Source organism: Desmodus rotundus, chromosome 1 (assembly GCF_022682495.2).
Source record: "Desmodus rotundus isolate HL8 chromosome 1, HLdesRot8A.1, whole genome shotgun sequence".
NCBI classification, from domain to species: Eukaryota; Metazoa; Chordata; class Mammalia; order Chiroptera; family Phyllostomidae; genus Desmodus; species Desmodus rotundus.
In genome coordinates this window covers 186,866,235-186,879,782 of record NC_071387.1, presented here as the reverse complement: position 1 = coordinate 186,879,782, position 13,548 = coordinate 186,866,235, and the positions used below count along the sequence as shown (strand labels likewise).

Below are 13,548 nucleotides of genomic sequence, written 5' to 3'. Positions count from 1 at the left end.
AATGGAAATTGGGATTATAATTTTCACTCCAGTTCAGAAGCCTTTGGTGTTAAACAAAGCTCATGTTAGTAACTCACCACTTACTCTCTTCACTGAGAAGGAGGGGGAAATAGGCAAATGAATTCTCTGGTTGTCAGTTCAGATCTGTGGTGTGTACAAAATGGATCTTTTAATACCGTGCCGATGTGTGCTTGCTGCCCATGATCACGTCATTCACCCTTGGGTTTTATTTTGTGTAGAATCCTGGCTATGCTGGGCGGCAGGAACTCCCCGAGAACTTGAAGATTAACTTCCGCTCTGTGGCCATGATGGTCCCTGATCGTCAGATTATCATAAGAGTGAAGTTGGCTAGCTGTGGCTTCATTGACAACATCGTTTTGGCCAGGAAGTTTTTCACGCTCTACAAACTATGTGAGGAGCAGCTTTCTAAGCAGGTGCGGCATTCTGAGGCTTCTGCGTGCTCGTCCGCGCTCCATGTCTCTACCCAGTGAAAGTCTGTCATTTTGAAAAGTTGTAGACTGGGTTGTTGACAGGTACTTTATTGACGAAAAGTAGAAAGTTGTATCATTACAAAAATAACTTTATATGTGTAGTCTTATTAAGAAGTACATTGAAAGACATTAATGCTTATGGCATAGAAATGAAGTGAATACTGTCTGGACTGATTGAGGAGCCAAAGCACTATAGATATTAATGTTTTCTCTTTATCCCACGTATACATTTATCATAATGTATGTTAGGTGCCCTCGTGGTTTTCAGGAATCTCTCAGTCATTCACTCTTCTGTCTTTCACGCTCATTGACATGTTTGGCCAAGCTTTGCTATTTGTCTCACTTATCTGTTGTAACTGCCTTGCCAGTTTCCTGCACTGTTTAGAGTAGCAGCTTCTGACTTCATGGGATTCCAGCGTTGAGAGGCACAAAATTAATCATTTACTACTTTTGTATTAGTTATTTGTTGCTGTATAATAATGTCACCACAATATTACTAACCTAAAACAATACATATTTATTATCCTACAATTTCTGTGGGTCAGGGGTCCTGCCACAACTTAGCTGGGTCCTCTGCTTAGAGTCTAACAAGGCTGAAGTCAAGGGTTGACTGGGGCTGTGGTTTCATCAGATGCTTGGCTGGGGAAAGATCTACTCCCGAGCTCACTCATGATGTTGGCAGAATTCTTTTTCTTGAGATTCTAAAACTAAGGGGTTTAGTTTCTTTCTGACTGTCAGTGGGAGGAGACCAGTTCCCACAGAGCTTGGTGCCATCCTTTGCCACCTGGCTTTCTCCAGCATGGGCACTTACTTTCTCAAAGTCAGCAAGGGAAAAAGCTTCCAGCAAGATGAGTGCTAGTAATAGGGTGAATTGTCTCTATATAAAGAGATATTAAAAGGTCTTGCCTAACACAGTTATGGAAGGTGAGAAGTCCCATGATATGCCATATACAAGCTGGAGACCCTGGAAAGCTGGAGGTCTAGTTTGAAGGGTTGATGTTGTAGATTCCAGTCCCAGTCTGGAAGAATACTAGGACTACGAGGGCAGGATGTCGATATCCCAGCAAAGCAATCAGGCAGAGAGGGCAATCCCAACCTTCTTCCGATCCTTAGTGGTTTGGATGGTGCCACCTACATTGGGGAGGGCCATCTGCTTTACTTAGTCCATCAATTCAAATGCTAATCTCTTTCAGAAACACCCTCGCCAGAAATAATGTGTAATCAGCTATCCAAGCATTTCAGGGCCCAGTCAAGTTGACACATAAAATTAACCATCACAAATCTTACATAATGTCACCACGTAATCATGTGTATGTAACCATATACAACCTGTCACCAGGTTAGAAGCACATCACAGGTCCTCTATACAATGATTCGAAGACCAGGAGGCAGAGATCGTGTTACAAATGTCTGGAACATAGAAATAAAAATTACTAAAATCATATGCTAAATAATATCTTACAATAAACATAAAAATAAAATGTGAATAACACTCCTCACATATATAATAGTTTGATCTTTCTACTCACTCTGGCCTCTATTCCAAACTTCTTGGAATCTATTTGTTATTACTCACAGGTTCAACTAGCTTACATTGTCACTCAAAACTTCTTTCCTTGCAAACGTTCAATTTGCAGACAGAGTCTTCTGACGTTGGCCATTGAGTTTTCTGGTTAGACCGACCCTGTTTTTGTCACCATCATTCTTGGTTTCTTCTGCTTATTGCAGACCTTACATACTCATTGAATATCTTTCCTCTGTGAAAGAAATATCTTTTTACTGTGTAGAAAAATCCCCACATGACTAACTCCCTATCTCTTCTTCTCCTCCTCAGTGTTTCAGTCTTCCCCACTCCTACAGCCCTTACTCCATTATTTATCCGTCCTCCAACTGATTAGTGTTAGATGCAACTGCTCCCAGTTATGTTAGCAGATAATTGTTTCGGTTTTGTTTTTTGTTTTTCTGTAGGTATTTTTTACTGTGGTAAAAACATATAACATTAAACTCACCCTCTTAACCATTTTACATGTATAGTTCCATAGTGTAACATATACCCACGAAGCTGTGAAGCAGATCTCCCGAACTTTTTCATCGCGCAACACTGAAACTCTATACTCATTAAATAGCTCCTCTTTTTCCCTTGTCCCAGAGCCTGGTGACCACCGCTCTACTTTCTGTTTGTATGCATTTCACTACTTTAGATACCTCATGTAAGTGAGACCATAGAGGATTTAGCTTTCTTTGCCTGGTTGATGTTATTCAGCACCGTGTCCTTAGGGCTCATCCATGGTGTAGCATGTGATAGGATGGACTTCCTGTTTTATGGCTGAATTATATTCTATTGTACTTTATCCACTCATCACTTGATAGGTATTTGGGTTGCTTCCACCTCCTGGCTACTGTAAATAGTGTTGCTGCACATGTGGGTATACTCATATGTATTTGAGACCTTGCTTTTAATTCGTTTGCATGTATACCATATTTTTCAGACTATAAGATGCACCCTTTCCCCCCAAATTTGGGAGGAAAAGGGGGGCGTGTTTTATAGTCCGAATGTAGCTTACCTGGCTCGCTGGGGGAAAACCTAGGTGTGTCTTATGGTCTGGTGCATCTTACAGTCCGAAAAATATGGTACCCAGAAGTGGGATTGCTGAATAATATGGTAGTTCTATTTTTAAATTTTTGGAGGCACTGCCATAGTTTCCATAGTGATTAGAAAATTAGTTTTTTATTATGCACTTTGCATATGGTAAAATTTGGCATGATTGAGTTTTTAAACATATATTGAGGGACTAAGAAAGCTGGGGGCTTGGCTTATGATTTGTTCTTATTCCCTCCCAACCCCTCACCCAGGTAATCCTGGAATGTAGCTAGCTATACTCCTTCCTTCTCAATACCCTTGCCTGTTTACGTATCAGTACACGTGTATATGATGGTCACAACTGAGGTCTCAGTTTCATTCTGGTTCAGAATTTTAGCTTTGGAGATATGAAGACATATTCTTATGGATGACTGATGAAGAAGAAGCTGGAAGGACATGTGTACTCCAAGAGGAAATTTATTCCTTTCTCCCTGTCAAGATGTATCTATTAATTCTGATTTTAGGGCTTAAAATTTCTGATGGTACAGGAGAAGACTCTTTTGTATATTCTCTATTTGCTCAAAAACGTATTGATGAAAATATTTATTGCTTCACTCACTGTGCAAGTTTTCTAAAGGAAAATCAGCGTTTATTCATTATTATGAGCAGGTCTTCTGCCAAATTGGTGTAATTTCCACGTGTAAGTTAATATTGAAAATAAGCCTGGTGTCCCTCACGTTTTTCAGGTACATTATGATTTTGGTCTGCGTAACATTCTGTCAGTGCTGCGAACACTGGGCGCAGCAAAAAGAGCCAACCCCGCAGACACGGAGTCCACGATTGTCATGCGAGTCCTGCGAGACATGAACCTCTCCAAACTGGTAGGGCTCCCGGATGGAAATGTTCCACTCGCTCGGATAACAGTTCAGCCAACTCAGCACAGCTGAGATGGAGAACTGTTTATCCCACGTGATCATGTAAAGTGCCTAATTATCGGATAAAGTGCTAGAGAGCGTAACTTTAAATTACACTTTTCCAGTTCTTTTTGTAGTGACTCGTGTCGAGTCTAACATAGGCCTATTCCAAAAGAATTCAAGTGGATCTAAAAAATATCCACATTAAATTCCTAAATACATGGAATCCTTCTTTTGTGTTTTAGAGCTAAAATCTCGCCTTTAAAGTCTGTAGAGCCTGGCATAAAATCGTATGTAAATTTTACAAGGGCGTACTAATTTTGGGCTCTTTCATTTCATGGTAGAAACTGGTAATCAGTTGTCCAGTATCAGTGGATCTATGTACAGGGTGACAGAATGATATATTTTCATTTTAAAATGAAAGTATGAACCAAATTCCAAATCGTGAATTTGCTGCTACCTCTCATTATAAATTCTTTTACATTTAAATTAGAAATTTTAGACTCTGTAGCTGCACCCCAGGCTGATTATTTCATACATGGGAAGCTTGTCATGTGGGCATACTTAATTTCTTTTCATTTCGGTCCTTTTTTCTCCTCTTCCTCACTTTCCTTGCCTTTCTTTTTTTAAAGCTAATTTTTAACTTTTCAGAACAAGAGGGCAACATTTCTTAATTTCCAAGAAGGTGGTATTTTTTTGATTAATGGGTAGGATAAAATGATCTGGGCTGTGTTAGGCATCATCAGTCTGCCTGCACATTGCTGTGATTATGCCACAGTAGTTGCTCTGATTTCCCTCTCTTTTCTTTCCAAGATTGATGAGGATGAACCCTTATTTTTGAGTTTGATTGAAGATCTCTTCCCAAATATTCTTCTGGACAAGGCAGGCTACCCTGAACTGGAGGTGGCAATTAGTAGACAGGTAATAACCCTTCATGGGCATCAAGTTCTATGTTTCATGTGAATTTCATGGGAGTCACATGGAGCTCCTGTCCCCCAAATCTGTGGGTGCTGAAAACAACACTTGAGGCTGTAATTGCTGTATTTTTTTTTTGATGATCAGAGTATATTTTAACATATTGTGGCTAACGAATATAGTAATATAAAATAAATACATTCAATTTCAATTAAAAATGACATGTAATTTGTACAGTAGTGATTTCTGCTATTTACATACAAGGGTTAGTTGATTAATATTTTCAGGGAATATAGGAAAACAAACCTCAGAATGTTTAAATGTTATTATTTGGTGGCCTAGGACCTAGTGGGTGGTGACTGCTGTTTTGAGAGAGGCTGTGGCACTCTAGGGACAGAGCTCTTCCTGCCATCTCACAACCACCCACCCGGTTGACCCTGTGCTCGTGGCCCTGTTATTGGTGGAAAGCCTTCCACACCAGAGTCCAGAACGAAATGTGATAGGCCAGGGGGGCTGGCAGGGCTCAGCTGGCTGCTTTGCCCGAGCCGGCGGGGCTCCGTCGGTGTCATCTGCAGTGCGCTCATGTGGCTCCTCACCGTCATTTCTTTCCCTCCCAGTCACTGTGATTCCTTCCTTGGGCTCTGGAGGAATCTGTACCGTTAGGTGTCTGGATTTCCCACAACACTTGGTGCAGCTTTAACGTTTTATGGTCTCCTAGGAATGGAAATGAATCATGTAAACCTTGTGCCTCAATTGCCTTTCTTATGAGGAAGAGCTTGGGGAAAAAAGTTTCATAGAAATGGTGATTAGCTCATATTTATAAAATACATTTCAGTCTCTTGAAGATATTTGTGATAAAGGTTAAATATGGTAGTATTATGTAGATATTTTGCTTTAGAAATCAGTGTATAGAAGTCTTAGTCTCCTTTTTTATCAGTGAAGAGTGATAATTCATTTTGTAAATGGCTTCTTTATCAAATGACCAAATTAATTGTAGCATTATCTAAAAAGCTAAATATAAAATAATTTACAAGGTGAGTTGCATAGTAATTTGTATCATGTGAAAGATCTGAAGAGTATATGTAGTATAAAGAGGTAAATAATAATTATTCAAAAATATTTAAGTAAAAATAAAAGCATCATTTATAGTGCACTTAAGCAGAGCATGCTAGTCAAGAGCACGAGCTGAGAAGGTGAATTTCTGCAGGCTCAGATCCCCACCTCATAACTTTACAAGTATTAATCTAGGCCGAATTACTTAGTGTTTCTGTGTCTCAGTTTTTTTAAATCTGTAAAATGGAGATATAAATCATACCGATGTTACAGTGGTATGAAATTAAACTTAGAATAGTTTGGCACAGAATAACTTCCATACAGTATTTGACAGATAAAAACCACTCAGTGGATTTATAAAGCGCTCGAGGTTTATATGGAATTTCAGTCAACCTGTTATGCTAGGATTTTTTCCCATTATTAAATGTCATCTTTTAAATTAAAGATTTAAAATACATTTGATACTTAATCTTCATTCTTAAGTTGCTCTTAAGATATACATTCAATAAAATATTAATATTAACGATGCATTCAATTTCCAAAGATAAATGCAGATGTTTCTTATTAGCTTGGCATAACATTTGATTTTGTTTACCCTACTTTTCACGTATGTATGTATATTTTTTGTGCAATGCATATTTTATTATGGTAAAATACATGATATAAAATTTACTATTCTAGCCATTGTAAGTGGACAGCTGAATGACATTAAGCACAGTCTCATGATTGTGTAAACGTGACCACCGCCCATCCCCATATCGTGTTTTCATTTCCCAGCCTGGAACGTCATACCTATTAAATAGTGACTGCCCATTTGCTGACCCCCCACTCCACGTCTGTGCTTATTCTGGGCTCACTGCTGACGTGGCCCGTTGAAGGCGTTTTGTTATGTTTTCAGGTTGAAGAAGCTGGTTTAATCAACCATCCTCCTTGGAAACTGAAAGTCATCCAGCTCTTTGAAACACAGAGAGTTCGGCATGGAATGATGGCCCTGGGCCCTAGTGGAGCGGGGAAAACCACCTGTATCCACACCTTGATGAGAGCCATGACAGGTGAGGGCAGCCATGCCTCATGGCTCTGCGTGACACGTTTAAATAGTTGTGACGCGTTTGAGTGCCCCCAAGGGAGGCAAAGGTGGGCACATTAATATATTTTTAAAGGAGGGAGTGCTGTTTTACTGATTATTGGGTACATTTTAGAGAGAATGCATGAAGGAACTTTAGGTAAAAAACATGTCTTTCCATCTTTATTCAGATAGAATGGGCACACACCATTGTGTAGTTTAAGGTGCACAGTGGGTTTACTTGATACGTTTGTAAATTGCAGCATGATTGACACCACAGTGTTAGCTAACAGCTCCATCACATGGATGGTTACCATTATTTTTTTTGTGGTGAGAACATTTAAGATCTAGTCTCCCAGCAACATTCAAGTGTATGACACAGTACTATTAGCTATAGTCACTATGCTGAACATTAGATTCCCAGATTTTGTCAATCTAGTAACTGGAAGTTTGTACTTTTGACTAATATCTTCCCATTTCCACCCTCCCCAAGTCCTAATAATCACCACTCTGTGTTTCTGTGAGTGGTTTTTCTAGGTTTTATGGGCACTAAGTCCTCCCTTAATATTATCTACAGGTTCTTGGGGATGGCGGCTTTAAGTGAAACAACAAAGCAAAAACAATTTACCACAGGCTAATGATATAAATAGGACTTAAATTCCTACGGCATATTTCTGGTCACAAAAACAAAATAAAAACTTCTAAATAAAGGCCCAAAGCACTTCTAATCTTCAACATTGAACTAAATGTGAGCTATACATATAAACTAATTTTTCACCTGGAATCAGATGTTTTTCTGGTGAAGTTAAAGCAATGCATTTAATTTCCCTAAGCCTCATGTCTAAGTCTCTAGCCCAAGGTCATCTAGGGATAATGTTCATTGTCATGTTCATGATTATTGTATTCTCTGGTTCTGATTGCACATTGATGACTGTTCCTAAGTGTATTGGCAGCCCTTAGCTGTGGCAGAGTTGAGTTCCAAGCTTTCACAGAACTCGGGTTGTTGGAATGCATCATACATGGTCCCGCAGGGAAAGGTGCCTGGTTGGAACCCAGGTGCACTTGCCAGTGTTTGTTCTAGAGTCCTGCACGTGTTAGATTTAGTCTCAGTTTCCTCAGCTATGGGATGAAGTGAATTCTGTATGCGAACGTTCCATCTATTGGGCTTTCACACAGATAGGACGACGCTCCCAGCTGGCCCCCAATTCCACCAACACGGAGCTGACAGCCCAGGGCTTACTGCTTGGTTTTCAGTGTGTTGTTAGCATTCAGTTTTAGGGTTTTTACACAGCTTTGAAGTGATGTGCTCTCTCTCAGATTATACTGAATAGTTTTGTTGTTGTTATAAAACTGCCTTCTCTTAACTACAAATGCACCTGGTACAATGACTTGAGCAAAATGAGCACTAAGTATTAAACAATACAGGTACATTGTGATAATATAATATAATATATAATTTGTATGGGCATCGCTGGTGTTGGAGAAGCTCCTTTCAAAAATGAATTAATCATTAGACTATTTGCTGTTTATTAACTTGTTTTTGGTTTTAGTATTTTCTTTTTATTAACCTGTTTTTAGTTTTAATGGGTAGGCCAAACATTTGTTATTTCAAACATTGCTTCTTGCTGAAAGCTTTAATTATCCAAAAGATTGAGAAGGTAATTGGATTGAACTCCTACTGAAGAAGTACAAGACCCATGTATTTTATTTATTCCCTTATTCACTATGTATTTTTCTCATTACATTTCTTTGATGTTCTATACTTGGAGGTTTTGCTAGGCTCTATACTAAAAATGGGAACACAGGTATGAAAAACTGAGCATGTCTTCAAGGAGCTTACAGTGTAACAGGTGACAGACATGGGCACAGATTCTTCAAAGGCATCATGGAATTACTATGAGAAAGTTGGCGTAATTACTCTGTGAGCAGAGGTGCAGGAGAGCAGAATCTTTTCCAAGGAATTGTAGAAAGGCTTACAGAGCAGGTGCTGCTTCACCTGAGGTTTGGAGGCCGAGCAGCAGGTGGATAAGAAGCATTCTTGGTACAATGGAGACTGTGCATGTAGAAGGGATGCAGAGAGGACGACATCCCTAGGGAACTGCTGTGGCATGAATAAATTGTCACTGCGTGTGGGTGGGAGTGGGGGAGATGAGGAGGTGTAGCAGGTGCTGTTGGTGCCCAGCACCACCCTTTGTCCTGCCCCTACCATACAGATGTGGCTGTTGAACAGCTTCTCCCCCAAACACCAGTGTTTTCTCCCAGTTTTTTTTAGCTTGATCACTTTCCTTGAAGCTAGGGAACTGGCTCAGCCTGGAAACAAGGGTTGGGCGGGAATTAATCCTCCAACGCAGCCATACCCTCAGCCAATCTGGGAGAACAGTTGATGGCAAATGCTCCACCTTGTGTCTTTCAGAGGGACACTGTGTCTGTGACCTACTCAGCAATGTGCCCTTTCATTGACTTCTCTCCTTTCCTTTCTCACTCCATCTTTTTCCCAACTTCTAACCAACTCCCAGCACCCACGTTCTTGTCTCAGGCTTTGCTTTCTAGGGAATTCGAATTAGTACAGTAGGTGTGACATGAGGAGCTTTGTAAGCCATGCTAAATGCCTAGGTTTTATTCTGTAGGTGACAGGAAGCCGTTGAGCTGGAGAGTCATATGGTGCTATGGTCCACCCTGAGTGTAGAAGACCATCTGGTGGTCATGTCGGTAATAGACTGAGGGACAGGCAGGGTGGTCTGGCGTCCATAAGAGGGCGATGGCAAGGAAAGGGTGCTCACTCTGAGGCAGAGTCTGTGAAGGCTGCGTGATGAGGACACTCAAGAAATGCCTAAGAGGAGAATTTACAGGAATTACTCGAACCGACATTTTGAAAGTTAAGCATTTTTTTTCTTACAGTGCTTTCCTAAAAATGTTGTGGTATTCTAAATGAAAATGATATAATTCTACCTACTACCATAATTAACTAGTTTTTGATACTTTATCTTGTATGGGAAACAGACCAAGTCCAGGTCTCACCTGTGATTCTCTCATATCCTTTTAAGAGTTTGCTGGCCTTTTGTAAATTGTGATTAGATTAAAACGAAAAAGTGTCGCCAGTCTTGTGGCTGTCATTCACTGAAAAAGCTGAATTATGACTAAGTTGAACTTCAGCACCATAAAGTACTGCACATAATTACCTTGATGCTTTTTGTGATCTTAAAAAAAGAGAACTCTGGTTTAATTTTCTAAGTAGGTTTCAAATGTGACACCTTTTCTAATGTGCACATGTGTGGGTGTGTGCCTGTGTTAATCTCTCACATATATGTAATATTTTAGCATCTATCTTACGGTTTATACTTTCAACCTTGTCACTTTTCTGCTTAGTAACCACAGTCCCTTACTTGCAGAATCCAGAACATTTCAAGAGTAGTTTTAGGGTTTGAAAGATTTGAATACTTTTTTTGAGGTTGGCCACCAAAGTTCATTCTTGATTCCTACAGCACATTAGTTTAGCTTATTTTTCCAAATGAGCAAGAACACATCCCAGCAAATCAAAGCTGGTAATGGAGAGATTGAGGAATCTTGTAGGTGATGTATCAGATATAAAGTTTAATCGAGTACACCATAAACCAACAGGTTTTTGAACTGTGAAATTAGAAGAATTTCCAGATTACATTCAATACTCATCAGTTCCAACATGGTATCCTTTTGTCCCCTAATGTAACATGCAGTCTTCTTTTCCAGAAGATAAAAACAAATATACTTTAGTCAATAAAATAGGAGGCTAATTATGACAACTCAGAGATGCAGTAAAACATTTTCAATGTAATTTTGCATTTTTATATTTTGAACACCTGCTGACTCTACACTGCAAATGAGTGCCATGGTGTATAATGATGGTTCACTCCACACCTGAGTTGTTTAAAATCTGGATTTACTTGGTGTAGATTGTGGAAAACCACATCGGGAAATGAGGATGAATCCGAAAGCAATTACAGCCCCACAGATGTTCGGTCGGCTCGATGTGGCCACGAATGACTGGACCGACGGGATATTTTCTACCCTTTGGAGGAAGACATTGAGGGCTAAGAAAGGTAGGAGATGAGTTACAAGTACCATTTTTGACATGTACTTCTAAGTAAAATCTTTGGTGGCTCTTTAAAATTAGTAGAAAAACTGTATTCTCTATGTAATATCTTAGGCAAGACTAAGTCCTAAATCGGTATTATATCTGTGAATGTTGACATACTAAAATTATTGAATAGCGTATGTAAAACTTTTTTTGCCCTTCTCCTCCTTACTTTTTTTGGTTAAAAAAAAGATTATTTTCCTTTTGAAAAAATGTTTCTGTATTTCTGTGATATCTAAGAATAAAATAGACAGAAAAAGCTGTTAAAGAATATTGATATTTATGGATATAGTAATTTTACCCTATTTTCACTGAATATTCTAAAAATGTTGTTCTTAGTTAAGAACAGCCTATTAAAAAACGGATTCTTCTATAAGATCACAGAAAGTGGGCTTCTTCAGAAGGAAAATTGTGTATAACAAAAATGAAGTCTGTACTGAACTAACAAATTATTCGGTTTAGATGTACACTGGTGTTTGGTGGTGGTTTAAAGAAATTCGTTAAGGGCTACATTTGTGTCCACATGCTTTTCCGCCCCGCCTTGGGAATCTAGGGGAGCATGTCTGGATAGTTCTTGATGGCCCGGTGGATGCCATCTGGATTGAAAATCTGAATTCCGTTTTGGATGACAACAAAACCCTCACCCTTGCCAATGGCGATCGCATTCCCATGGCTCCAAACTGCAAGGTTGTTTTTGAGCCTCATAACATTGACAATGCTTCTCCTGCTACCGTCTCAAGGAATGGAATGGTTTTCATGAGTTCTTCTATCCTGGACTGGAGTCCTATTCTTGAGGTATGACTGGAGTCTTTCTTTCGTAAAATTCTAGAGGAAAGCAGATCCTTTACTCTTTGTTCTCTTAGAGTGCGTGCTGATTTTTCTGCAGACCTGCAGGGTGTAATTGCATTTTAATGCTGATGTTTGTGGAAGGTCCTTGAGTGCCCTGGGACATTCAAACCCTGACGGCCCCTTGCAGGTCTCTTCAGTGCTCTCTGATTGTGTCCTGTGATTTCCCACCCTTGGGTTGTGGAGTAATTGCAAGGCCCAGGTGAATCAATAACCCCACCAGACTGTGACTGAATACATAAAATTTAATTTTATCACTTTGGGGATTCCTGACATTTTTAAAAGGTACTCATTCACATAAAGTTTGGGAGCAACCATCTTAGAATATTAACTTGAAGAAGACAATTTATTGAAATTGCATGTAAGGGATTTTTATTAGATTCAGTAGCTATAATAATAGTTTTAAGTTTTACTTGGAAATAATATTTCAGATAATCTCTCTTCAATTCATGATAAAGTATTTTATCATCAATAGAGTTTAGAGTGTATCGCTTATAATTAGATTATAATTAAATAGACATACAATATAAGGTAGAATACTTATTAGATAAATCACTTAAAAATCTTTTTTGACATTGTCAGATTTATTATTTTCATTTATAATTTTCTGGGAGATGATTTTGATAGAAAACATATGAATTCATAATCTGGGTAAAGTAGATGTTTATGTTGCCATTAAATATTTGTGCTGCTGTCTTGTGTGGGTAGATCCTAACTTACAATAATGCATTTTCTGAATTTGCACAACTCCCAGGTTTGAAGGGTTTAGATCTGGTAATGTGCAAAGATGTGAAGGAGGGGGTTATATAGCAAAATGATACCAACATATGGTCATTAAAAATGCTTCTAAAGATTTCAAATCTTACAATTAAATTACCCATTCATTAAGGAGGATACAGAGCAAGTGTTCTTAACTCTGGTTTTGCAAAAATAATCACCAATGACAGTTCTTACAATACAGAGGACTGGCTCCCACCCCAAGCCCATCACATTAGAATCTCTTGGAAGGGGTGTTGCAGGAATTGTTTTTGTTTTTTCAAAGAACAATTATAGGCTCAGGCTTGGTAACTACAGATACAGCAAACTCCAAGTCGAAATGTATTTATATGATTTCCCCCAAATACTACCAATTCACAAAGGCTTTAAAAGCTCCTTTAATGTTACTAGCTAATGAATAGTGAGAGTGCTGTTTATGAAAGAGGCTTCTATTATATCCTGCCCACGTTGAGGCTGAATAGGATGTTTCCATTAATGACAGACCTGCCTAATATTTTTCATGTCCTTAAATAATGCAGTTTCTTCTTACAAATGAGTAGGAAGAAGCAAGACTCACAAAAAATCAGGTTGGAATGTTTAGGGCAGTGCAAGGCTGCTCTGAAAGAGCTGTTAGAGGGAAGGACAATGGGGGCGTTCAGCGTTCATGGGAGTCTCGGCTCCAGGGAACCACGCTGGTTACTGGCCCGTGTATGATGGTTTTGATTCCTTCAAATCAAAAGTGCTGTGGTTTGCTTTTGTTGATATGAAACCATAGTGAATTCATAAATTGGTGAGTAATTTGAAACCAACATTTTATT

At 39.1% G+C, this 13,548-nt stretch overlaps 1 protein-coding gene across 6 annotated transcripts in view; it reads left to right on the top strand.

The window, feature by feature from the left end:
• The window catches only part of DNAH5 (dynein axonemal heavy chain 5), a 235,227-nt gene that overhangs the window by 123,521 nt on the left and 98,158 nt on the right, over positions 1–13,548 (top strand). For all 6 annotated transcript variants that reach the window (XM_053913932.1, XM_053913940.1, XM_053913931.1 and 3 more), the window contains exons 38-43: positions 240–434; positions 3,819–3,953; positions 4,800–4,907; positions 6,853–7,006; positions 10,947–11,093; positions 11,682–11,923. In XM_053913932.1, the coding sequence (XP_053769907.1) occupies positions 240–434; positions 3,819–3,953; positions 4,800–4,907; positions 6,853–7,006; positions 10,947–11,093; positions 11,682–11,923 (981 nt within the window). The remainder of the gene's footprint in view (positions 1–239; positions 435–3,818; positions 3,954–4,799; positions 4,908–6,852; positions 7,007–10,946; positions 11,094–11,681; positions 11,924–13,548) is intronic.